At 37.1% G+C, this 25,213-nt stretch overlaps 5 protein-coding genes across 14 annotated transcripts; 3 read left to right on the plus strand and 2 right to left on the minus strand.

The window, feature by feature from the left end:
- Positions 1-358: 358 nt before the first annotated feature.
- Positions 359-1,100, minus strand: LOC113780771. Its single transcript, XM_027326543.1, has 2 exons — positions 1,044-1,100; positions 359-790 (listed from the first exon to the last, which is right to left on the minus strand). Exons 1-2 carry the CDS (start codon positions 1,098-1,100, stop codon positions 359-361), a joined length of 489 nt encoding a protein of 162 aa, XP_027182344.1.
- Positions 1,101-3,943: 2,843 nt separating this feature from the next.
- Positions 3,944-9,950, plus strand: LOC113781286 (protein FAR1-RELATED SEQUENCE 5-like). 4 transcript variants are annotated; one of them, XM_027327193.1, is made up of 4 exons: positions 3,944-4,196; positions 4,706-6,899; positions 7,440-7,620; positions 9,603-9,950. In XM_027327193.1, exons 2-3 carry the CDS (start codon positions 4,714-4,716, stop codon positions 7,597-7,599), a joined length of 2,346 nt encoding a protein of 781 aa, XP_027182994.1. In that variant the 5' UTR covers positions 3,944-4,196; positions 4,706-4,713; the 3' UTR covers positions 7,600-7,620; positions 9,603-9,950. The 4 variants fall into 4 exon arrangements, with proteins under 4 accessions (XP_027182994.1, XP_027182995.1, XP_027182996.1 ...); XM_027327194.1 differs by lacking the exon at positions 9,603-9,950 and adding an exon at positions 9,453-9,502; XM_027327195.1 differs by lacking the exon at positions 9,603-9,950 and adding an exon at positions 7,869-8,639.
- A 1,575-nt stretch (positions 9,951-11,525) lies between these two features.
- On the plus strand, positions 11,526-16,780 carry LOC113779167 (protein FAR1-RELATED SEQUENCE 5-like). 4 transcript variants are annotated; one of them, XR_003469446.1, is made up of 5 exons: positions 11,526-11,686; positions 12,092-12,232; positions 12,341-14,510; positions 15,025-15,204; positions 16,305-16,780. XR_003469446.1 is itself a non-coding variant. In XM_027324655.1 (4 exons), the coding sequence occupies exons 3-4, from the start codon at positions 12,349-12,351 to the stop codon at positions 15,056-15,058; spliced, it is 2,196 nt and encodes a 731-aa protein (XP_027180456.1). In that variant the 5' UTR covers positions 11,526-11,686; positions 12,092-12,232; positions 12,341-12,348; the 3' UTR covers positions 15,059-16,780. The 4 variants fall into 4 exon arrangements, 2 of the variants coding, with proteins under 2 accessions (XP_027180456.1, XP_027180457.1); XR_003469445.1 differs by having other exon boundaries at positions 16,308-16,780; XM_027324655.1 differs by having other exon boundaries at positions 15,025-16,780.
- A 928-nt stretch (positions 16,781-17,708) lies between these two features.
- LOC113781336 (protein FAR1-RELATED SEQUENCE 5-like) lies at positions 17,709-22,127 on the plus strand. Of its 4 annotated transcripts, none has more exons than XR_003469586.1 (5): positions 17,709-17,920; positions 18,723-20,913; positions 21,190-21,379; positions 21,494-21,785; positions 21,860-22,127. XR_003469586.1 is itself a non-coding variant. In XM_027327252.1 (5 exons), exons 3-4 carry the CDS (start codon positions 18,731-18,733, stop codon positions 21,356-21,358), a joined length of 2,352 nt encoding a protein of 783 aa, XP_027183053.1. In that variant the 5' UTR covers positions 17,709-17,920; positions 18,460-18,600; positions 18,723-18,730; the 3' UTR covers positions 21,359-21,379; positions 21,494-22,127. The 4 variants fall into 4 exon arrangements, 3 of the variants coding, with proteins under 3 accessions (XP_027183053.1, XP_027183052.1, XP_027183054.1); XM_027327252.1 differs by adding an exon at positions 18,460-18,600 and having other exon boundaries at positions 21,494-22,127; XM_027327251.1 differs by having other exon boundaries at positions 21,494-22,127.
- Positions 22,128-22,535: 408 nt separating this feature from the next.
- Positions 22,536-23,571, minus strand: LOC113781169. The gene has a single exon (XM_027327041.1). The coding sequence runs from the start codon at positions 23,491-23,493 to the stop codon at positions 22,933-22,935; it is 561 nt and encodes a 186-aa protein (XP_027182842.1). The 5' UTR covers positions 23,494-23,571; the 3' UTR covers positions 22,536-22,932.
- Positions 23,572-25,213: the final 1,642 nt, after the last annotated feature.

Here is a 25,213-nt window from a genome sequence, read left to right on the forward strand (position 1 = left end):
ATATTACATATGGGTATGTTAGTAAAATAACAAATTAACTACTCTTTAAAAAAAAATAGGCTTATAAATTGGGGTAAATACAAAAGAAAAGTGAGCTTGTTTTTATAGGACGGAAGGAGTATCTATTAATTCATGCTACAATTTGTATCTCTGAAACTGTAACTCCTTGACTAATTTAAAGAGTAAATCTTATACATGCTGTCAGTGTATACACTATCACCGTTAGATATATGACTCATGTGTAAAATTTGAATTTTTGTTCATGTGTCATTCATCCAATCATGATAATGTATACACCATCAGTGTATATAAGATTTACTCTTTACAAAATATGAGAAAGTAATGTGAACGTTAATATTCAGACAAGCCTAGGAACACAACTAGAACTCCTAGAAATCTTTGTCAAACATGGACTAGTGTTCCTATTCTCGTGGCTCCACTTTGCTATTTCCCTCATAGTACAGGTGAAGGAGAGTTTAGGGTTCAATCTGGTGGTAGAGTTGAACTCTTGACAGAAACTTCTGTGATTGCCAACAGCTTCTTCAATGGCTAGTTGTTTTCCCTTTAACCTTTCCTTTACAGCTTCCGAGCAAAGCCCACAAACAAATTTACCCGAGTAAGAATCTTTAATTTGTAGGACGTATTCTTGGGTGCTTTCTTCTTGGAGACCACAGCAGTTGCATTCTTCTTTCATCACCTCATCAATCTTGGCAATGGTTGCCAAGTCCTTTCCTAGTTTATCTATTTCACTTGAAACATCGGACACCACCTTCCGAAGGACCTGCCCATTCTGTTCAAAAAGAGGCAAAAAAGTTGAATCATCATCAAAAGATAAATCTTCATGTATACTTGAATTGAAAATTTACACACAAAAATTTAAAAAAAAAAGTGAACAAAAAGATATTGGAAATTAAACTTCTTGTACATTTGAATATATACTGTAAATTATAGAGCCATGCATGCAGTTTTGTTTGTTCCTCAATGCAGAGGAAGGGCCATTGAGCTTTAGTACGTATATATGTTACAAATGAGGACTTACATACCATGACAGGCAAGAGGGTTGCTTCTGCATAAGCTGCTTTAGTTGTCATTTGACTCATTTCTTCTTGAAACGAGATGAGCTTCATTTGAAGAATAATACTTAGAAGGATAATACTTAGAAACCAGCAAATATAATGAGACAGCTCTTTATGCATCTCCGTGGCTATTTATAGGAGAAAACCAGGGTTTAATTAATGAAAGTACGTGACAGCTGCAAAGTGATAAAATCAACCAAAAAAAAAAAGCAAGACAAGTTGGAATTGCTTTAATAAATCATGAAACTATCTTTTGATGCTGATTAAGACCTTTACCTGTTTGAAGGTTGTAACTCAGAATACAGATTAAGGTTGCTTTCTTGCTATGCAATCAATGCGCAAAATGCATGCATGCACAGCTATGTTCCCGTTTGCATTTTGCAAATTGCAACAGATAGATAACACAGACATTGGTATTCCTAGTTCTTGAGCATAAATATAATAATATCAAGTGTTGAGAAAGTTGGATACGGCTCGTGAGGATTCACAAGTGAATCTTGCTATCACCTATCTAAGAAGTAATCCATGTTGGGAAACCTATTAGTATTTGCATACATAGGTAGGCATATATCTCATGTGACTACTCGTAGATCTTCTTAGTTACAGTATTTTTAAGGCTGCAAGCAGAACCAATTCCCTCAAAAGGCAAATGCAGATGATACAGTTGAACATAGTCTTGTTGGATAAGAACTATTCATTGGATTCTTCTGTCTATTTCATATACTGTTCAAAGATATTTGTTTTAGTCAATATATTTTGGAATATGTATTATTCAGAAAAGTGTAAAACGTTACCAACATATTTCATTTCAGAATTCGGTCCAACAGATTTATGTATAAATCCGTCTTAATTCATCACAAAGGCGTTAAAAATGCGAAGATATCACTAGAAGAAATTAATTGGTTTTTCCCTTATCAGCTACTAAATTTTTTCATTAAAATATACCTTTTTGTGTTAATGGATTGGAAAAAAGTAGAGGTGGCAAAATGGGCGGGATGGGCGGGATTTGCTTGGGTTTGAGATGGAACCGAGTCATATGGGTTTGGGCCCAACCTTACCCATATGTGTTTTGGGACTAACTTGGGCGGGATCATTTTGGGATGGGTTTAGATTGATCCCACCCAATACCCAAATCCATTTTCTACATATTTTTTTTCCTTTAATTCATTTTTTATTTTTATATAATTTTAATATTTTTGATTTATTAAATTTCTTTTAGTTTTATTAAATAAACATGCAAGTGCTTTATACTCAAGATTCCCATCAAAAATTGGATTAACAAATAAAGGAAAAGATAGATATACATCCATATTCCAACATATATCAAGATGGCCAAGGTCCTTAGGATGTTGAATATTTATCCTTATCATTGTCCAAGGATGACATGTCTAAACTAACTGAAATGCTGGAAATTCTTGTGGATAATGACTAGGAAGACTACTAGATTATATTCGCTGGTATGACTATAAAAATTGTTAAAGATAATTTTTGAATCTAAGATTCCGTTTGGATTGACTTTTTTTTCAAAAAATAAGTTTTTCAAATACAATGTTACAGTAATATACAATAACTCAAGAAACATCCCATCCATATTAATATATCAAATATTTCAAAAAAATTTTATAGTAAAAATTTTTCATATACACTGCTACAATAAAATATTTCAAAAACACCTACCAAAAACAGCTAATCCAAACGGAGCCCTTGCCATTTGAGCCCAATGGGTACCCAAGTATTTCCCATCCTTTCCCATTCATTAATGGGTATAGTTGGGATGTGTCCCAACTTAAACCCAATACCAAATTATAATACCCATCTCGCCCAAAGTTCCTTTGGGCATGGGTAGCCCATCGGGACTTGGGACAAATTGCCAGCTCTAGAAAAAAGTCATCAGCAGTGAAATTAAGTTCACACCACTTAATTGCTGTGTAACAATTACACAACCACTTAACTATCAATTCATTGTGATAATTAAGCTACCATTTTTATGTTCTTGTGTACTTCTCAACTTTGAGTGGCGAAAGTTATTGTTCTAGTCTCAGTTTTATTAGATCAAGTACTAATTCTTGATTAAGGTTCAATGTTAGTGTATAGACTCTTTCTTTCCTTGGGGTTAATCTTCTTGATTGAGAGAAGGTTTCACTCGACCAAAAACGTAGTAGACACTCACTTCTTCTGTAGTCGTGGATGTCTAGGCAACATACTAACTCAAAAAGGTGAACATGATTAGCTACCCAATTTTGATCAAAAGTTTTTTTGTCCCTATTAAAGCTACTCAATTTTGATCAAAAATTTTTTGTCCCTATTAAAACTTTAAAATCATATAGGGCTGTTCTCTTGAAATCAATTAAATCTTACTCCACGCCTTTATTCTTGAACAACTTGGAACTTGTCCTTCTTTTCAGCTTTCGCACTATTACGGATATGAAAATACTGATAAAAAAGGGTTACGAGCAAAACTTCGACCCAATCAGAAGCCAAAATAGGCGTTATAATTTTTCTCATATTTGTATGAGGCCTAACTTTAAATTTCAATACAAGCAACTCCAACTAAGGAAAAAAAAAAAAAAAAAAAAAAGGGAAATGTGGGATGCTTGTAAAGTAACCTCTTCCGATACTGGTTATGTGTTTGATGAATTTATCTGAATTTCTAATAAAATGTGATTAATCGTAATTTGCAAAGTCGACAATGGCATCAGACTGGAAATAATATGTGAAATTGAGAAGTAGACCCCTCACAAGCTGCAAACATTAACTGGACAATCGCTTAATCTGAATCCGTCCAGAGCGTCCATGGCCCATGAGCCCATATAAACTCACCTGACGGAGCCCAACGTTGGGTTGCAGATATGACGTCGTTTTGGTCTTCACTGCGCTCTCTATCGGCTGATTCCAGCTTCCTCCGATCCCTCTCCTCAGACACTTCACTTCTCTCCTTCCTTTGCCATTTCCAAAACCTCAATAAAGATTCACAGAAACCTCAAAAATTTTTGTGGGTTCTTTCAATTATTAGACTTTATCCATTAAATTTCATGTTTTCCTCCCCCCTTTGGTTTTTTTTGATGTACAGTATCTCGTTCAGCTGAAATGATTTAGTGCCATTTCAAGACTTCAAGAAAGGTACACCTTCTCCTCCATATGATACTATTTCAGCCTTCTTTCTTCATTTTTTCTTCGATTTTGGAGATATTGCATGTTATAACTGATATTTCTTTATGTTTGGGGTGTCTGTGTGAGTGAGTGAGTGAGTGTGTTTATTTTTCTTTTTGTGCAATATGGCCTTTAAAAATGCGAAGATCAAATTTTTATGCAGAAAATTTGTTGCCAGTGAATTTAGTTCTAGTCAATTATAATTATTCCTATTATGCTACTTGAATAAACTCTAGTCTTATAGTGTGACACTGTTTGCAGTTTTGATTCTGTAAAATATTTTTTGGCAGGCATTTTCCTATTGGCCTGAATTTTAGCTTTGGGTCTTCACCATTTCTGTAGAGGTTATAGCATGGTCGTCTTAATTTATGCTATTAGAGGATTTGCATACAAGAATTCTAATGCATTTCCCTGTAGTCCAGTATATATGTTTTCTTGTATTGGTTTGTTTTACTTAAAATATTCTTTGCATCATTTAGGTGTTAAAATGGATTTAATGGCTAAATGTGCATGTGGGCATGTTGCAGTAGACGTATGCGATACTGGTAGTGGTGATAGTGATTCTGGTGAGGGTAATAGGAGAAGTGGTAAAGAAAATGGGATGAACATAGACACCGAAAATAATAATAGAAGTAAAACTGCTGGTGCTGAACCGGACACCAGAACTGATGATGCTCGTGACGTGAGTTGGGTGGATTTGGATAAAGGCTTGCATGAGCTGACTGAAAATGACGTGTTTCACCTGAAATTTGACTGTGATGAAGAGGCAGGACTGTTTTATGAGACTTATGCCAAGCTTGTTGGGTTTAATGTTCGAAAGGTGCATACAAGACGTGATGAGAATAATAAGGTAAGATATAGGGGATGGGTTTGTTCAAGAGAAGGTTTTCGGGAGAACAGGATAAATATGTGGGACAGGAAACGAGATCCTAAACCTGTAAGCAGAATTGGCTGTCTTGCTCACTTTCGGGTCAAATATGATAAGAAATCAGGCAAATATGTTGTTACAAGTTTTATTAAAGAGCACAATCATGAGTTGGCACCTCCTATAGTTGTCCCCTTTCTGCAGCCACAAAAGCGTGCACGTAGAGTAGCTGTAGATGTTGGGTTTACTAAGAAAGATATAGAGCGTGAGTGGGCTAGCTCTGACATTCGTGATGGCGACAGTAGGTGTGTCTTAACTCACAGTGTCTTAGCTTACTTGAGTGCTAAGAACGACTATGATCCAGGGTTGTTTTATAAGTACGATCTTGATGAAGAAAATCAATTGTGTAGTATATTTTGGGCAGATTCAAAGTCTAGAGCAGATTATGCCTTCTTTGGTGATGTTTTGGTTTTGAACACTAAATTTAGAAAGAATGCTTACGAAAAACCTTTTATTATTCTTGCGGGTCTAAATAATCATGATCAGACAACCGTATTTGGTTGTGCACTATTGGGAGGCAAGACAGCTGAGACCTATGTATGGCTCCTTGAAACATTCTTGGAAGCCACGAATCACAAAGCACCTGTCTCAGTTATTACAGATGGTGACAAAGCTATAGAAGAAGCAATTCAGAAAACATTCCCCACATCTCAGCATCGTATATGTCGCTGGCACCTATTTAAGGATGCTGTTTCTAGTGCTGGTGACTCATCATCTTTTGGGCCTGAGTTCAAGAAGTGTATGGAGGAAAATTGGAATCCAGAAGAATTTGAGGTGGCTTGGATCAAATTGGTGGAGAAATATGGACTTCAAGGCCATCCATGGTTTGAAGAGACTTACTCCAGGCGTACAAAATGGGCAGAGGCTTACTTACGGGAGCATTTCTTTGCTGGTCTGACCAGTATTCGAGGCCATGGAATGAACACATATTTCACCCGGTTCCTGCAAGTTTGGCACAAGCTTCATGAATTTGTGAGGCACTATGACAAGGCTCTTGTTTGTCTTCGTGAAGATGAGGCAAAAGCAGATTCTGAGTCAGAAAGCGCGTATCCTGCTTTTTGTACAATTTTGAGGGATTTAGAGAGGCATGCTGCTGATGTCTTCACAAGAAGTATGTTTCTCAAAGTTCGTGAACAGATAATGGGCGATGCCATGCTAATTTTGAGTGGAAAAGAGTACCTCAAAGATGATGCCTGTTGGCTTTATAAATTTTCTGAATATATGAAACCTGACGCGATATGGAAGGTTCGATATGATCCAAGCAATCAAAGCTTGAAATGTTCCTGTTTCAAGTTAGTCACAGATGGAGTGCCTTGCTGTCATATGGTTTCTGTGATGAAAGCTGAACATCTGAGAGAATTTCCTAGATGTTGCATTCACAAAAGGTGGACCAAATGTGCAAGGAGTGAAATAGATTCTGGGATCGATATTCAAGCCTTAAATATGGCCACTCAAGTTGCACGTTTTCGAATTTTAAATTCTACCTGTAGTGAGATGAATTATTATGCTTCTCAGACAATTCAAGGTTTTAATGAAACACGGAGTCTCATTTCTAAGATCACGTCTCGTGTGAAGCATATTTACAATTCAAAGGGTGAAGTGGACGAAACAGCACCAGAAGTCAGCCTGGATGCTGATGGCTCAACCACAAGGTCTGGTATGCATGATCCCAAATCAACAAACTCCAGTGGGCAATGTGACGCTACTGCAGTGGAAACACCTCAACCTGACGATTGCAGCCAGCGCAGGTAATGGGAACGTAATAAGCTTTGAACTGCCATGTTTGATTTTTCCAGTGGATGGAGTTCTTAGCATGTATGTTATTTCTCCAACTTTTTCCATTTTCCTGCAGACATTATTGAAAGTGTGAGTGTCATACTGTCAAATAATGTTCAACAAACTGTAAGAAAACAGGAACTGCCCAGGGTACATGTTGCTTTCAGATGTTTTTGCAAGGACTAAAGAGTTAGATAGTGTTTTCAGGTTTGAGTTCAGCATGCTTGTATGCCCATGTTTAAGTATGGAATGCGGCGTTTGATTGCATCTCTTTTCATGTTGCACTGCCCATCTTATTGATTTTTTTAGGTCATCTTACTGAGTTATTTACCTGGAAATTGTGCTTCAAACTGCCACAATAATTCTTTCTGCTGTAATCCTGCATCTGTAATCACGCTTTTTTTTTTATTTGAGACCCATAAATCAGATCGAAGAGAAATTATTGATGTTTGTCTTATCTGAAGCTAGTAAAAATCCTTAGTAACAAAACTATTGTTCTATTGTTGCACCAGTCATGATCAGACTACATCCCAGCAGCTGCGTCTAAATCATGGCTTACAAACATCTGAAGGTACTGGTACAACAGATGATGGTGAGGGACGCACACAGAATGGAGAATTTTCTGGAGCGCCAAGCCAGCCCATAAACTTGATTTGGGAAGACAATGATTAGATTCATCCGAACGCCTATCTGGTAGGTCTTATCCCCTTTTAAGTTCTACATTTTTGACATAGCAGATTTGTCCCTGTCTCAGAAAGTTATATTGTAAGACCCCTTTTACTCGTATCAGTAGATTGAACGAGTTAACATACTGTGGAGAGAAAGTGAATTTTGATTGAAGGGTAAATATACAGAGTCCTACTTCAATAGAACTATTGGTAAATAGGTCATGTTATGCGTGGCTTCAAATTTAAGGTAGTTAATTGTATTTATCCCTGCAGGTATATTGCTGATTGGTCACAGTATCTAGAGAGTGACTATGAATTTCGGGACAAAGGAGCTAAATGTTGGTTAGAAATATTGAGGGGTAAATTAATAGTGGGTATAAGTTCGGGAGGATCAACTGTAACAGCCCTCCATAGACAGATGTCAATGTTTAGATTCACTCTATGATGTTCTATTCACCCAATCATGGTATGTTTAGACTATTAATTTCTGGTTATTGGCCATAGCAAAGAATTTATTGATGGATTTTGCTAGTGGGACATTTTTAAGTCTTTGGAGCAAGGTAATACTCCAATATAAGTTTGACAGCTCTTAATCTAATAATACCCCTCAGACTAGATATGTTACTGTTCACTTTGAACCTACGATGATTTTTTCAACTCATTATAAGAAGTGAAAATTATTTGGGGCCTCACTATTGTCGCATTCAAAAATTTTGTAGACTGATTGTGTTTATAAGGCTTCCCAATTTTGCCCAGGGAACTAACTCCACCAATCTGCAAATTGTATTTGACTTAATTTTTCTGATGCATTCTTTGGAGCTCCTTTTCATTAAAGTGTAGCTCTTGTACTTCTATGACATACTTATGTTTTAGGACCGAGGATTTCTTATTTTTCTCAACTTATGTTGTTGGAAATGTGAATAAGATTGCATGTTTAGGAGACACATTTATGATTCCCCAGCTGTGCTTTGTCAGAAAGGAAGCTCCAGCCCTCATAACAAATTTCAGCATTCTTTAATCTTGTTCATTCTCTTAATCTGTTCCTGTTCCCAGTAAAATGTTCTTAAGTAGATATTTTTTATTTATTTCTCTCTCTTTTGCGCATGTGTGTGTGTGTGTTTAAAAGTCATTTTCTTCAAAATTCGGAAGATCTCTTCTTCTTTCATTTTGTAAGTATCTTCTCTACCCTCATGCAGAAATTCTACCATTTCCCATATTTGACCAAACTACAAAATTTAAAAAACAAAAACTTTCATATGTTAAAGATCACCTGCTCTACAGTGCCATATGTAACAAGCAAAAATGTTTTTTTTTGCATCACTGTGTTGAACTACAGTTGTGGATCGGTCCATAATAAAATATTGAAGCTTCACAGAATATTACCATTGTTTTTGTAACTTTAGTCTGAGACACAGTATGTTTACTGTAGATTTTGAAAAAAATATATACTACTAAAATTGACTGTTAAAAAATAAAAAATAAAAAAATTAACTGTAAAATACAAATTCAAGTTGGAATAGTGACTCAGTACTTCCAAACAGATTAGGTTCTTGCAAAATTGATTTTTAGCTTTGGCTCAAAACAAGAGGATATGTTGGAAAAATCTCTTCAGACATCATGGATGTATGATATATTGAAAAATAAATTATGCATTGACTGGATTGCCACTAACTTGGGAATTAGATATTATGTGGAATGGATTTTGGCTTGCTTTTCTTGATTGTGGGTTGTAACACTTTAGGCTGATTGTTCGACTTTGTAACAAAGTATGGTGTCAGTTTAAAATGCAAGAACTAGTGTAAGTGAAATGTTTGGGGTAGCATTCTAAAAGTTATTAGTCACTAAATCTTTTTCCAGCCAATGACCAAGAGGTTTAAGCCGGGGGCTAGACTACACACCAGATGAATAGGCATGTACATTCTCAGAAGCAAACAGATTGCTGCTGCATTTCTTCTTCTTTTTTTTTTTTTGTTTGGTTAGTGATGGTTTTCTGTTACTCAATTTCAGGTTGTACAAGTATTAGAGGAGTTGAACTGGATTCGACTTTATCCACCCTGTCAGCCTCCTTTCTTCCATCAAAGGAAGGAAGGCAGAAGTTGGAAGAAGTTGCTTTTGGTTCCCGCAGCTTTGCACATATTTCGTCTCTGCTATGCTGTAAATTTGTAGTTCGACATGACATGCAGGTTCCCTTTTTTCCTTAGGTGCTCTGTCAGGCGAAAATGGTTATGTTCTAACTGTAACAATCGCAGCTACGCTTGTATTGTGCTAAATTAGTCAAAATGCAACCTGTGTTAATTTTATTCTCTATCTTTATTATCTCTTGGAAGAAAAAGAAAAGCAACCAAATTAAAATGATCTATGACTGGTGCAATGCCTGCTATAGCTCTTTTTTTAACCCTCTTGATTATTTTCAGGTTTGTTAAGTATAACTTTTTTATCTTTATTATTGAATTTCCTTGTATTATAGGAATTCGCTGTACTAGTTGAAACTGTTTAACTACTGGGATGAACTAACTACAGGCTGCAATTATTTAAGCAATTTAATAAGCTGATCCAAGAGGATTGTACATTATAGTTTCGAATAAGTGAAAAAAAAAAATGAGAACCCTGTATGAAGAATTGAAGGGTACTGCTCAACTTGTCCTGTGGCATATTGGCATGTCAGAATGGAGATCAGTTGCTTGGCTCTTGTACTGAGGATGGAGGCAAAAGACTATCTGAATTAAAGTGTAGCTGATCTCCTAAACTAGTCAACTGATTCTACTTAAATACCTTTTATTCCCTCTTGTTGATGGATGAGCAATTGACCACTTCTTAACTGTTGATCTCTTTTTCAATTGCTTTAAAAAAAAAAAAAGAAGGATTAAATAAAGGGGATAATGCATTTGATTGCCCAAATACTGATTCCACTAGAAGCAAATCCAATTGAGTAGTTCAAACCCTCCCTCTCCTTGCTTCTTAATTCCCATCCCTCCTCTGCTCTTAAAAAAAAATATATGGAGAAAGGGTAACTTGAATTGCGACCTCATGAATCTCAGTACAGGTAACTTTGACAAAATTCACCAAATAACTCGTTGGATAATCGGGCATTATTCGTTGGATTGAATCCAGGCTTTTTCTAGGTCTTGGCCAAGAAATTTCCTGAAATATGATTCGATTCACTTCACCAATGAATTGATGTATTATATGTTTTGTGGCTAGGCACCCAGGGAAACCAAACAAGAAAAAAAAGAAAAAAAAAATTCTTGGGCAATAACTCTACGTCTCTATTTGTGGGATTTATGGCCATTCAAGTGCATAAAACGTGATGACTGTGACATTGATCTGGAAATCAGAATACCATATATTGTTCTTGTTTTTTAGCATAAGAAAAGAAAATGACTTTCATACTTGATTTCTTGCAGGGTCTGATTAAACCTATTCGGGTTAATCTAGCGATTAGGGGAAGTATTTGATTGAAACTATTGGGGTTAGTCTAGTAATTAGGAGAAGGTTTTTAGAGTTTTCCCTACTATTAGTTCAAGATTCAAATCTAGAATCTCAGGGGATGATCGGTTAAAAAGGAGGGGTTGGGGGGGGGAGGGTGTGAGGTTATGGACAAGTTCAGTCAAAAATTTGCCCAAGAGAAATACTGGTTAATGAAAGTGCTGGAAATGGAACTAAGCATTTACATAAGAGCAAGAACTGAACATTTACATCAATTTCCTTTTTTTTTTTTTTAAAGAAAACATATATTAAAAGGAAATTAGGAAAAATTTACAAGCTGCAGGGGACAAGTGACCCTCCTTCCTTTAAATCCATGGCCCATGAGCCCATCTCACCTCACCAGCCCAAGCCCAGTAACCGCTTTTCAGAGGTGACGTCGTTTTGATCTTCCCTCTTCTCTGATCAGTGATCACACTCACTTGTCATTCCTTTGCCATCTTTGAACCTGAAGAAGAATCACAACCGAAACCTCAAGAATATTTGTGGGCTCTTTCAAATATTAAACATTATTCTCCAAATTTCATTCTTTTCTCCCTTTACTCCTTTAAAATTCAGTATCTAGTTTTAGATCAAATAACTCAGTTCCATTTCAAGACTTCAAGAAGGTACACCTTCTCCTCCTCCATGTGGTGCTACTTCTCCGCTTGCTTCTTTAATTTTATTGTTTTACGTGCGTTCATTCATATACACACTTGAGATTCATTTCTTTCTTGCTTTATTTTACTTAATTTTGTCCCATTTCTTCTTTTTTTCCTTTTTGTTTTTGGCTTTTGTGTGCATTAGGACGCTTAAAAGTGCTAAAGAACAAAGTTTTAAGCGGAAAATTTGCTGCCGGTTAGTTCATGCAATGGAGGAATTTATTAGTTTCCAGCTACTCTTTCTATGCTACCTGAATGAACGATAGTTTAGTATGTGCCCCTTTCTGCAGTTTTGATTTTCTAAACTTTCTTTTTGGCGGAAAATTGCCCATTGAGCTGAACTTTATCTTTGGTGATGACCTTTTCCTGTAGGGGGTTTTGGAACGGTGACCTCAGTTTCTGCACCTGGAGAATTTGAACTACACAACTTCCAATTCAGTTCCAGAAGTCCTTCTGGTTGGAAGATGAGAAATCATAGTTGGGAAAATAATTTTTAGCCACCATGTAATCATAGTAAGTAGTGTTCAAGTTATTGTGGTGTATGTGTTTCTGTGTGTGTATGAATTGTTTTTTTTTTTCTGGTAGTAATCCTATTTTATATATATTCTTTGCACCATTTAGGGGTTTCAATGGATGCAGCAGCTAGGTCTGCATGTGAGCATGCCAACGTAGACTTGTCTGATAATGGTAATGGTGTTGGTGATTCCAGTGACGATAATAGGAGAAATGTTGAAGACAATGAAATTAACATAGATGCCGAAAATATCAATGGAAGTAAATCTGGTGGTGCTGAACCTCACACTGAAAATGATACTCGTGAGGTCAGTTGGGTGGAATTGGATAAAGGTTTAGATGAGCTGACTGAGAAAGAAGTTTTTAAACTGAAATTTGACTGCGATGAAGAAGCAGGAATGTTCTATGAGACTTACTCCAAACTTGTTGGGTTTACTGTCCGAAAGACATATACAAAACGTGACAAGGATAACGTTGTAATATACAGGGGATGGGTTTGTTCAAGAGAGGGTTTTCCAGAGAACAGGATAAATATCTGGGACAGGAGGCAAGTTCCTAAACCAGGAAGCAGAGTTGGTTGTCTTGCTAGCTTTCGGGTCAAACATGAGAAAAAATCAGGCAAATATGTTGTTTCAGGTTTTGTTAAAGAGCACAATCATGAGCTGGCAGCTCCAATAGCTGTCCCCTATCTGCAGCCGCAAAAGCGTGCACGTACAGTAACTGTAGAACTTGGGTTCACTAAGAAAGATATAGAACATGTGCAGGCTACCTCCGACATTCATGATGTTGACAACCGTGTCTTAACTCACAGTGTCTTAGCTTACTTATGTGCAAAGAATGACTATGATCCAGGGTTGTTTTATAAGTATGATGTTGATGATGAAAAGCAATTATTCAGTATATTTTGGGCAGATTCAAAGTCTAGAGCAGATTATGCCTTCTTTGGTGATGTTTTGGCATTGAACACTAAATTTAGAAAGAATGCTTATGGAAAACCCTTTATTATTCTTGCGGGTCTAAATAATCATTGCCAAACAACTGTATTTGGTTGTGCACTATTGGGAGATGAAACAGCTGAGACCTATGTATGGCTCCTGGAAACATTTTTGGATGCCATGAATCACAAGGCACCTGTTTCAGTTATTACAGATGGTGACAAAGCTATAGAAGAAGCAATTGAGAAAATATTCCCCACATCTCAGCATCGTATATGCCATTGGCACCTGTATAAGGATGCTGTTGCTATTGCTGGTGACTCATCTTTTGGACCGGACTTCAAGAAGTGTATGGAGGAAAATTTGAATCCAGATGAATTTGAGGTGGCTTGGATCAAATTAATGAAGAAATATGGACTTCAAGGCCATCCATGGTTCGAAGAGATCTACTCCAGGCGTACAAAATGGGCAGAGGCATACTTGCGAGAGCATTTCTTTGCTGGTCTGAGTAGTATTCAGGGCCATGGAATGAATACATATTTCACCCGGTTCCTGCAAGTTCAGCTCAAGCTTCATGAATTTGTGAGGTACTTTGACAATGCTCTTGTTCATCTTCGTGAAGACGAGGCAAAAGCAGACTCTGAGTCAGAGAGCACATGTCCTGCTTTTTGTACAATTTTGAGGGATTTAGAGAGGCATGCTGCTGATGTCTTCACAAAAAGTATCTTTCTAAAAGTTCGTGAACAAATAATGGGTGATGCCATGCTAATCTTGAGCAATAAAGAGTACCTCAAAGATGAGGCCTGTTGGGTTTACAGATTTTCTGAATATATGAAGCCTGACATGATATGGAAAGTTCGCTATCATCCAACTAATCAAAGCTTGACATGCTCCTGCTTTAAGTTAATCAAAGATGGATTGCCTTGCTGCCATATGATTTCTGTTATTAAAGCTGAGCAGCTAAGAGAATTTCCTAGATGTTGCATCAACAAAAGATGGATGAAACGTGCAAGGAGTGAAATTGACTCTGGGATTGATATTCAAGCCCTAAATATGGCCACAGAAGTTGCACGATTTCGAATTTTGAATTCTACGTGCAGTGAGATGAATTACTATGCTTCTCAAACACTTCAAGGTTTTAATAAGGCACGTAATCTCATTTCTAAGTTCACATCTGATGTGAAGCAGATATACAATTCAAAGGGTGAAGTCGATGAACCATCACCAGAAGTCAGCGAGGATGCTGATGGCTCGACCTCAAGGTCTGGTATGCATGATCCCAATGGGCAGTGTGATGCTAGTGAGGTGGAAAGACCCCGACCTGATGACTGCAGCCTGCACAGGTAATGGAAACTTATATGGCATTGAACTGCCATGTTACAATGGATGGAGTTCTTAGCTTTTTATGCTTTTTTTTTTCTTTTTCAAATTTTTCATTTTTCTTCAGAGATTATTTGAAGTGTTAGTGGCATCCAACTAACCATAAAAATAGGAACAACACATGGGTCATGTTGTCCTGAAGGACTGATGAGTTAGTTTGTCTTTTCAGCTATGAGTTCAGTATGCTAGTAGGCTCATCTTCAAGTTTGGGACACTGCATGCAAATGCAAAGAAGCTGTAGATCCACTTTACTTTTCTTTTCGTGTTGCGCAGCCCATCTAACTGAGTTATTGTCCTGGAAAATGAGGGATCAATCTGCCATAATAAATCTTTCTCCTGTAATCCTGCACGTGGGGTCATACTTTTTTGTTTTCAATGAGACCAATAAATCAGATAGAGGAGAAATTATTTAGGCTTCTTTGGTTTGAAGCTTGTAAAAATCCTTAGTAATGACATATTCTTCTAAATGTGCACCAGTCATGATCAGACTACATCCCAGCTGCGCATCTAAATCATGGCTGCCAAACATCTGAAGGTACTGGTACAATGGATGATGGTGAGGGACACGTGCAAAATGGGAACTTTTCTGAAATGCCAAGCCTGCCCATGAACTTGATGTGGGAAGATGACGATTAGATTCATCCAAACACCTATTAGGTAGGTCCCTTTGACTTTTAAAGTGTAACCTTCTTTCCTCCTGCTGGAAAGTTATGTTTCAAGATCCCTAATACTTATATGCATGGTACACAATGAGTTAAGATATGGAAGAAATACAGCGAATTTTGATTGGCAGGTAAATATTTTCTGTCCTACTTCAACAGAACTATTGGTTGCACAGGCCTCATTATGCATGGCTCCAAATTTAAGGTAGTTAAGTGTAATTTACCACTGCTGGTATATTGCCGATCTTGCTTCCTGATTGGTGACAGTATCTTGAGTTTGCCTATGAATTTCGGTACTAAGGAGTAAAATAGTGATTATAAAGATTGAGGGGTAAATTGTAAGCGGGTATAAGTTTGGAAGAACTCTTCGTAGACAGATGACAATGTTTAGTTACAATGTATGATGTTTCTACTCAGCCAATCATGATTTGCACAAAATATATGATGTCTGGTTATTGCCCATTGCAAAGAATTTGCTGATGGAATTTGCTAGTGAGACGTTATAAATTTTTTGGAGCCACTTAATACAAAAATATAGTATGAGAGAGTAAATCTTATATACACTGACAGTGTATATCCTGTCACGGTTCGATGCACGACACATATGCAAAATTTGTTTTCAAATTCAAATTCAGATTATGTGTCATACATCCAATGGTAAAAGTGTACACACTTGTCAGTGTATAGAAGATTAATTCTTCAATATATGGTGACCTTTTTCCCTAATTATAAGAAGTCAAGGCTATTTTCGTCCTAACTATTAACCTGTTCAGTAAACTTGTGGACTGGATTTTATTGATGAAGATTCCCTTCGCTCACCAATCTGCAAAGTATATGGATTTTATCTGTCTGATGTATTCTTTGGAGCTCCTTTTATCAAGAGAGCTCTTGCACATAACATGTTTATGTTCAGATGTTAAATGTATTTCCAGTTTTTATTTGGAGTATAGATGTATGATCTGTTGTAGGATACATTATGATGACTGCATTACCACTAACTTGGAATTAGATGTTTGGTCCAATTCTTCTTGGCTTGCTTTTCTTGATTGTTTGGTATAATACTTTAGACTTATTTTTTTCGACTTAGTAATAAAGCAGGGTATCAATTGAAAGTGCAAGAACTGTTGTTAATAGAATGTTCGCGAAAGAATTTTACGATTTATCAGTCACTTATTCTCACACTGGCCGAACAAACAAGAGGTTGCAGCTGGGGTTAAACTTCACAGCAGACGAAAAAACATGTTCCTCCTCAAAATGACTACGCCTATTCATTTTTGGGTAGTAATGGTTGCGTGTCATTCTTCATCAGCCAACTTTATCTTATCAAAGCAAGCTGGGAGGCAGAAGTTGTAAGAGGTTGGTTTGGTTCCTGCGGCTTTTGCACATACATTTGTTTCAACCTTGTATGCTGTAAATTTTGTAGTTAAATGTGCAGGTGCCTTTCTGTGCTCGCCTGCCTTGATAGGCAAAATGGTTCTGTTCCTAACTGTAACAATCAGGCTACGCTTGTAATGTCCTAAATTAGTCGGAGTCCTTCTTGTTATTTTATTCTCTATATTTAATCTACTCTTTGGGAGGGAAAGAAAAGTAATGAACTAGGATGGTCTACGACTTTTTCAGTCTGCAGACAGCTAGAAGTTCTTGAATTTTTGGCTGAGTGATGCTATGCCTGGTATTGATCCTTTTTTTTTTTTTTTTTTTTTGGCAATAACTTTCTATCTTCATAAATCATAATCAAATCAGGATAACAAAACTGGCTTTAGTTTAGTAGTCAAATTTTTAGTCCAAAAGGCCAGGAGCCAAAATTTAAACTTCAAAGGGCTGAAGCATTTCAAGCCTAAGCAAAAACCCAAGAGATATTTATCTCCACCTCAAGCAAATCCAATTAAGACGGAAAATCTGAAAGAAATCTTATACGAGTGCTGTATTGATGGATAGTTTGAAAGAAATCTTATATGCAACTTATGGTTTTATTAGAAGGGCATGAATCTTGCTAGAAGTATGCTACTAATGCTGGCAAAGCCTCCGGAGAATCATTGATGTTATTTGTTGGAAGGGCAATTGGGTTAGAATGATGATTGGAATACTGGAGTTGCTAAAGTAAAAGTTGGACATGAAATTTTGGACAAATCTCCTTAAGAATTTACCTTTGCCGAAAGGACAAATATTTATTAGTGACAGCTATTTGACCCGTAAGTAAGTAAGGTGGAACTGAGCAATCAAATTTCTTAAAAAATTAATAATAAATAAATAAATAAAGAAATTTAAACAAGAAAGATAGAAATCAAGAAAGCATATGTTGAATAAAAATTAGGAAATTTTACAAAATCTCTCAAAAACTAGCCTCTTGGACTCAACTCTGAACCTGTCCAGAACATGCATGGCCCATGGGCCCATATCGCCTCAACCTCCCAAGCCCAGCAACCGGGTGGCTGAGGTGACGTCGTTTTAGTCGTCTCTGTTCTCTGTTTCAGCTCCCTCCGACCACTCTCGGGGCACTCTCACTTGGCCTTCCTTTCCCATTTTCTGAACCTGTAGAAGAATCACAAACAAAACCTCAGGAATTTTCGTTGGCTCTATCGATTATCAATCTCTATCCAACAAAATTACATCTTTTTCTCCTCCCATATGATGGTTCTTTAAAATACAGTGTATCTCGTTTTGAGATGAAATGATTAACTCGTTTAGTGCCATTTCAGGACTTCAAGAAGGTACACCTTCTCAGCTTCCTTTCTTAGTTTTTTTGGTTTTCATGCATTCACCATATATATACTCGAGAGTTTTCACTTTTTTTTCCTTTCTTTGTTGCTTTTGATAAGCGTTGGGGTTGGAAGTAAACAGAGGGAAGTGGGATTTGCAGATTGTTACGAGACAAGTAACAAAAACCCTTTGAAGTTTTAACTACTGGATTTATTTGGTTTTCGAGGATTGGAGATATTGTATGTTATAGCTGCTGCTGCTGCTGTTGTTTTGTGTGTGTGTGTGTTTGTTTTTTTTTTGGGTGCAATAGGGCCCTTAAAAGTTTAAAGGCCAGACATTTATGCAGAAAACTTGCTGCCAGTGGGTTCCTAAATTTAAGCAATTTAGTACAATATTAGACAGTATTCCTTTTTAAGCTACTTGAATAAACTAAAGTCTAATATGTGACCCTTTCTTCTGTTTTGATTTTCTACATTCTTTCTCTTTTTTTTTGCTGGAAATTTTCCTATTAAAACTGCATTTTATCTTTTGGCCATGGTCGTTTCTGTAGAGATTCTGGAATGGTGACCTCAATTTCTACATCTTAAGAGTTCGAAGTACAGGACTTATCATTCATTTCCCACTAGTCCTTCTTGTTGGAGGATGCGAAATCGCAGTTGGAAAAATCATTTTAAACCACCATGGAATTATAGTTAAGTGTTGCCCCAGTTATTGTGGTGCGTGTGTCTGGGGTGTCTCTGTGTGTGTATTTATTTATTTATGTATTTATTTTGGTCTTTTTAGCTTACTGTAAATTTTCTTTGCATCATTTAGGGGTTTAAATGGATGCAACTGCTAGGTCTGCATGTCAGCGTGTCAGCATTGACTTGTCCGTTGATGGTATTGGTGATAGTGATTCTGGTGAGGGTAATAGGAGAAGTGTTGAAGATAATGAAGTGAACATAGACGCCGATAATAACCATGGAAGTACATCTGGTGGTGCTGAACTTGACACTAGAAATGATAATACTCGAGAAGTGAGTTGGGTGGAATTGCATAAAGGTTTAGAAGATCTGACTGAGAAAGAAGTTTTTGGCCTGAAATTTGACTCTGACGAAGAAGCAGGAATTTTCTATGAGACTTATGCCAACCTTAATGGGTTTACTGTTCGAAAGGTTGATACGAAACGTAAGAATAATGTGATAAGATATACGAGATGGGTTTGTTCAAGAGAAGGTTTTTCAGAGAACAGGTGGGCAAATAACTTGGATGGGAAACGTGATCCTAAATCTGTAACCAGAATTGGTTGTCTAGCAAGCTTTCGGATCAAACATGATTTTAAATCAGGCAAATATGTTGTTACGGGGTTTATTAAAGAGCACAATCATGAATTGATGGCTCCAAGAGTTTTACCCTGTCTGCAGCCAAAGAAGCGTGCACGTAGAGTAGCTGGAGATGTTGGGTTCACTAGAAAAGATAGAGAACGTGCTTCAATGAGCTCCGACATTGCTGATGGTGACACTCGGTGTGTTTTAACTCAGTGTGTCTTAGCTTGGTTATGTGCTAAGAGTGACTATGATCCAGGATTGTTCTATAAGTACGATGTTGATGAAGAAAATAAATTATGCCGGATATTTTGGGCAGACTCAAAGTCTAGAGCAGATTATGCCTTCTTTGGTGATGTTTTGGCATTGAATACAAAATTTAGAAAAAATGCTTATGGAAAACCCTTTATTATTCTTGCGGGGCTGAATAATCATGATCAGACAATTGTTTTTGCTTGTGCATTATTGGGAGATGAAACAGCTGAGACCTATGTATGGCTCCTGGAAACATTTTTGGAGGCAATGAATGACAAGGCACCTGTTTCAGTTATTACAGATGGTAGCAAAGCTATAGAAGAAGCACTTGAGAAAACGTTCCCCATGTCTAAGCATCGTATATGCCGTTGGCACCTACATAAAGATGCTGTTTCTAATGCTAGTGACTCATCTTTTGGACCTGATTTCAAGAAATGCATGGAGGAGAATTGGAGTCCAGAACAATTTGAGGTGGCTTGGATGGAATTGCTGGAGAAATATGGGCTTCAAGGCCATCCATGGTTCGAAGAGACTTACTCCAGACGTACAAAATGGGCAGAGGCTTACTTAAGAGAGCATTTCTTTGCTGGTCTTAATAGTATTCTGGGCCATGGAATGAATACCTATTTCACCCGGTTCCTGAAAGTTCGGCTTAAGCTTCATGAATTTGTGCGGTATTATGATAAGGCTCTTGTTTGTCTTCGTGAAGAAGAGGCAAAAGCAGACACTGAGTCAGAGAGCACGTATCCTGCTTTTTGCACTGTTTTGAGGGATTTAGAGATGCATGCTGCTGATGTCTTCACGAAAAGTATCTTTTTCAAAGTTCGTGAACAAATAATGCGTGATCCCATGCTAATTTTGAGCAGCAAAGAGTACCTCGATGATGAGGCCTGCTGGGTTTATAGCTTTTCTGAATATACAAAACCTGACATGGTATGGAAAGTTCATTATCATCCATCTAATCAACGCTTGACATGCACCTGTTTCAAGTTAGTCACAGATGGAGTGCCTTGTTGCCATATGATCTCTGTGATGAAAGCTGAACACCTGAGAGAATTTCCTAGATGTTGCATTAATAAAAGATGGACCAAATGTGCAAGGAGTAAAATAGCCTCCAGCATCGATATTCAAGCCTTAAACATGGCCACACAAGTTGCACGCTTTCGAGTGTTGACTTCTGCGTGTAGTGAGATGAATTACTATGCTTCTCAAACAGTGCAAGGTTTTAATGAGACGCGGAATCTCATTTCTAAGATGATGTCTCATGTAAAGCCAATACACACTTCAAAGGGTGATGTGGATGAACCAGCACCAGAAGTGAGCCAAGATGCTGATGGCTCAAGCACAAGATCTGGTATGCATGATCCCAGATCAACAAACTCCAATGGCCAGTGTGACTCTAGTGCAGTGGGAACATCCCGACCTGGCAATTGGGGCCAGAGCAGGTCTGGAGCTTTGTATAGCGTTGAACTGTGATGTTTAATTTTAGAATAAATGGCTTATGCTTGTTTTCCAGCTCGTTGCATTTTTCTGCAGATATTATTGAAAGCATTAGTGTGATACTGTAGAATAATATTATCCAACAAGTTGAACAAAATTGGAGGTACATATGGATCAGATAAAAGAGGAGATATTAATGTTTAATTTGACCCAAAAATTTTTTTATGTTTGTTTGGTTGGAAGCTAGTAAAAGTCCTTGGTCACAACATATTATTCTACAGGAGCACTAGTCATGATCAGTTTTTATTCCAGCTACTGCATCTTAATCATGGCTCTCAAAGACCTGAAGGTACTGGGACAACAGAGGATGGATTGAAATGCATACCCAATGGAAACTTACCTGAAATGCCAAGCCTGCCTCTGAACTTGATGTGGGAAGATAGTGATTAATTTCATCCAAACACCTATCAGGTATGTCTCAGTGACTATTAAATTTTAACCTGTTTGACGTAGCAGACTTGTCTCTGTCTTTCCTCTTATGACAAATTTATGATATATGACTTGTTACTTATGTTTATGCTATAGATTGAGTTAAATCTGGAGGAAAGGAAGCAAATTTTGATTGGCACTGAATGCTTGCAGTCCTTCTTATTGGATTCATAGGTCATTTATACATTGCTCCAAATTTAAGGTGGTTAAGTGTAATTTGTCCCTGCAGTTATATTGTTTTGGCCCCAAAGAAGAGGATATGTTGGAAAGATCTCTTCGCACTGCTCGTCTGTGGAAGCATTCTACAAGAAATTATTATGTCATCCTGTTTTGAGCCAAAAAGGAAGACTACAGCTGGGGATAGACTTCATCCCAGACAAATATGCCCGTAGGTTCTCAGACACAAATACATTACTGCCTATGTGGTTTTTGGTAGTGAGAATGTGTGCAACTTCTTTGCAGATTGTACAAACTATAGAGGAGTTCAAGTTGACTTGACTTTGTTCACTTTGTCACCCAACTTTCTTCCATCAAGGCAAGCTGGATGGCGAATCTTAGAAGAAGTTGGTCTTGTTTCCTATGGCTTTCCACATATATTTTGTCTTCAACTTCTTAGATACTTTCTGAGGCTGAATGGTTATGTACCTAACCACTGACTGACCCTGAGGCTAAGCTTGTAATATCCTAAATTAGTCAAATTGCTCCAGTTGTGTTGTTTTGGCCCTCTGTATATTTAATCTACCCTTGGAAGAAAAGGATATCCAACCAACTAAAACGGTCTCTGAGTTTTAAGTTTGCAGATAGCAAAAGCTTCTGCGATTCCTGGTTGAGTGGCTCCGTTTTTAAGCTTTCTAACCGTTTCTCAAAGTTATAACTTTTTATTTCACGGTCAAAATTTCGTACATAATAGAAATTCACTACTGTTTTCCCATATTTGGTCATTACTGACAAAAATGAACTACAGGCTGCGATTAACCTATTATTTCTTAACAAAATAAGAAGATCCAAGATGATTAGAAATGGTGAGTTCCCTGAATGTTGATGTTGGATTGGGGGATATTGCTTACGAGACACTCAATATAACAATAACAACAAAAGGCAAACTATTCTATGTGAAGGTTTGTACAAATTACATCACTAAGAAGCAACAACTCTTTTATTTTTGGACAAATTATTAGAAGGGCAAAAGCTGCTGTCGATGGCCAGACGAATCGTTCCCCTGAACATGACTGGAAACTTGAGATCCTAAGAGGGATGCGGAGGCACCTCATCCGGGCAGTTGCTCAGCAGAGGGAAGAAACAAAAGGTGTAAAATTTTTTGTTTATTCCGAGTTGTGGTCTGGTGAAATATTAGGATACAGATTGATTGCTTGCCTCTTGTACTAAACTAGCAAAAGATGCAGGCAACAGAGAGAGGAAGAAGATGATGTTACCTAAATTGAAAGAGTAGCTAACTTTTTTTTGTCTCCTAAAACTGGTCAACATGTTAAAACAATCTAGTAAGTACCCTTTTATTCTCTACACTGGATAGACGATCAATTAACCATTTCTCGATTGTTCATCTCCTTTGTAATCGCTGGAATGCAACTTGAACTCCTGGCAATCCCACCTTTCTTTGGGGCAGCCGCGTCTCTAGGACTGAGGGACTTTGCCCTATTCTTTTTCAAGATTTCTCTCATGGCCTCAGCCTGGTAAAGCACGGGATATGCCCTGCCAAGCCTGTTGAACCTGACACATGCATTCATGTGCTCATTCAGGGCGGCTTCTCTTTTTCCTCCATTTTTCGCCATCTCTTCAGTAACAGCTTCAGCACACAGGCCACAGATGAGCTTCCCTGAGAACTTTTCGCGCATTCTTTTGATGTAATCTGGGGTGCACTCTTCACTCATGCCACAGCACTCGCACGCTGCATCCTCAACCTCAGAAATTGGGGGAAGCTTTGCATCATTATCAGCAGCAGCAGCTTCTTTACTTAGTTCGAACGAGATATCAGAGATTGTTCGATGGAGATTTTCCATTGGGAGTATTTGAGGCTTGCGTGAAACGGTGCTGTTATTGTTGTGAGTTCCACCATATAGCTCCCTGTTAGGTGCCATGGTCACTGCTAGCTATCTGATTTGTAAGACTCAAGGTTTGAAGATACCAAGACTCTGCAACTTCTATGAGATGTAAATATTCAGGTGCTTTGGCTCAATGCTCTCAACCTCCTCATTAATATATATATGCATGAGCAAATTATTTGGATGGCCATTGAACTTTTGGAATTATTGAGTTTTGGCCACTGAACTATTAAAAGTCTAGTTTTGGCCTCTAAATTATGTAAAATTTAGAGTTTGAGTCATTTCGTCAGATTTAGTTGTTAACCATATCCTTTCTTTTGTCTTGTAAATCGTGCAATCACTCAGATCCGTCATGTTTAATGATTAAATCTAACGGAATGACTTAAAATCTAAACTTTAGACAATTGGGCTGTCAAAACAAGACTTTTAATAGTTCATGATCAAAATTCAACGATTTCAAAAGTTTGGTGGCCATCCAGATTATTTGCTCGATATACGTAAATGCTCAACTCCACATTTTTCCAGTAGGCTGATAGCAATTGCTCGTGTGTCAGCATTTAATTGAACTAACAGAGATGGAGAAATGTTGAGTCACTAGGATTTTTCATAAGATAACATGGAAATATAATTGTGGATTTTTCCACATATAATTACATATGATTTTTCATTAAAAAAAGTTACATATAATTGTGGGTTATTTGAAAAATGGCAAGCAATTTTTTTTTTTTTTTTTTTTGCCCTTTACAACATTTTGGAAAGTCAAAAGCTACCATGAAATTTGAATTCAACATTTTGTTTGCTTGCTGCTTTTAAGTTTGAGATAAAAATTTGAATTACAGATGTTAACTCCTCAAACTAAAAACTTCTAGACAGTGGTTTAGTGGACAAAATGAAAGTTCTGGAGTCACACATCACAAAAACTATTATTCCAAATATAAAAACCTTTGGAAACTTGATCTGTTGATACATGTAATATAATTCCTTCTTAACCCTCTTTTTTTTTTGTTTTTTGTTTTTTGTTTTTTGGGCTAGTTTGGATAGTTTTTCTATAACCGATCCTGTCCACAAATGTGGAGTCTGGTCAGGTGCACTTAGAAAAAAATACTTGGGTGGCAGAATTGCAGGACTTGTCTAACTGTATTTAGATTTGTTAACTAACCAATTAAATTGTTGCCACAAATTAAAAACAATTATGTTATATGGAACATTAACTATCATTTCCAAACAAGTAAAAGGAAAAAAAAAAAAGCATTTTTATGAGTTAAAATTTGGTTACTTGAACATTTCTCTATCGTCTTCCCTTTTTCTGATCAGATGAATTCTGTGCATGAAATGCATTCACGGGACAGTCCATTGCAGCCTTGTATTCTTTTTCGGGTCTGGATTTTTTCACTAAATTTGTTGGGAGGAAGTAAAAGACATATTTAGTAAAAACAAAAAGTGACTGCTCAGAGGGACTTTGGCCCTGAACTAAACCTGGACCAATTAGAGCACAAAAAATCACGAGAAGAAAAACATTTAATAGTTAAAGAACAAATTCACATGAATCTTGTAGGACAAGAGCCAAAAAGTGTACGTTTGGGGGGCCGTGTCTATTTTCCTCTGCCACAGGGAATAAGAAAAAGCTACGTCTTTTTTCTAATGAACTTTGCATTTTTCACGGGTAATTACTATGAACCCTTGAATACTTAAAAAAGGTTTAAGACCCAAGAAAGCAGTACTAATTAATCTAAAAAAGCTAAAATTCCAACATTAC

The sequence above is a fragment of the Coffea eugenioides genome, chromosome 8 (assembly GCF_003713205.1).
Source record: "Coffea eugenioides isolate CCC68of chromosome 8, Ceug_1.0, whole genome shotgun sequence".
Lineage (NCBI taxonomy): Eukaryota > Viridiplantae > Streptophyta > Magnoliopsida > Gentianales > Rubiaceae > Coffea > Coffea eugenioides.

What these genes read in the sequence shown, in the direction of transcription:
- LOC113780771 (XM_027326543.1), bottom strand. Translation starts at nt 1,100, where the DNA reads ATGAGTCAAATGACAACTAAAGCAGCTTATGCAGAAGCAACCCTCTTG. An exon ending in CAACCCTCTTGCCTGTCATG is followed by an intron (nt 791 to 1,043) that starts GTATGTAAGTCC and finishes CTTTTTGAACAG; the next exon opens with AATGGGCAGGTCCTTCGGAA.
- LOC113781286 (XM_027327193.1), top strand. Translation starts at nt 4,714, where the DNA reads ATGGATTTAATGGCTAAATGTGCATGTGGGCATGTTGCAGTAGACGTA. An exon ending in GACGATTGCAGCCAGCGCAG is followed by an intron (nt 6,900 to 7,439) that starts GTAATGGGAACG and finishes TTGTTGCACCAG; the next exon opens with TCATGATCAGACTACATCCC.
- LOC113779167 (XM_027324655.1), top strand. Translation starts at nt 12,349, where the DNA reads ATGGATGCAGCAGCTAGGTCTGCATGTGAGCATGCCAACGTAGACTTG. An exon ending in GATGACTGCAGCCTGCACAG is followed by an intron (nt 14,511 to 15,024) that starts GTAATGGAAACT and finishes AATGTGCACCAG; the next exon opens with TCATGATCAGACTACATCCC.
- LOC113781336 (XM_027327252.1), top strand. Translation starts at nt 18,731, where the DNA reads ATGGATGCAACTGCTAGGTCTGCATGTCAGCGTGTCAGCATTGACTTG. An exon ending in GGCAATTGGGGCCAGAGCAG is followed by an intron (nt 20,914 to 21,189) that starts GTCTGGAGCTTT and finishes ATTATTCTACAG; the next exon opens with GAGCACTAGTCATGATCAGT.
- LOC113781169 (XM_027327041.1), bottom strand. Translation starts at nt 23,493, where the DNA reads ATGGCACCTAACAGGGAGCTATATGGTGGAACTCACAACAATAACAGC.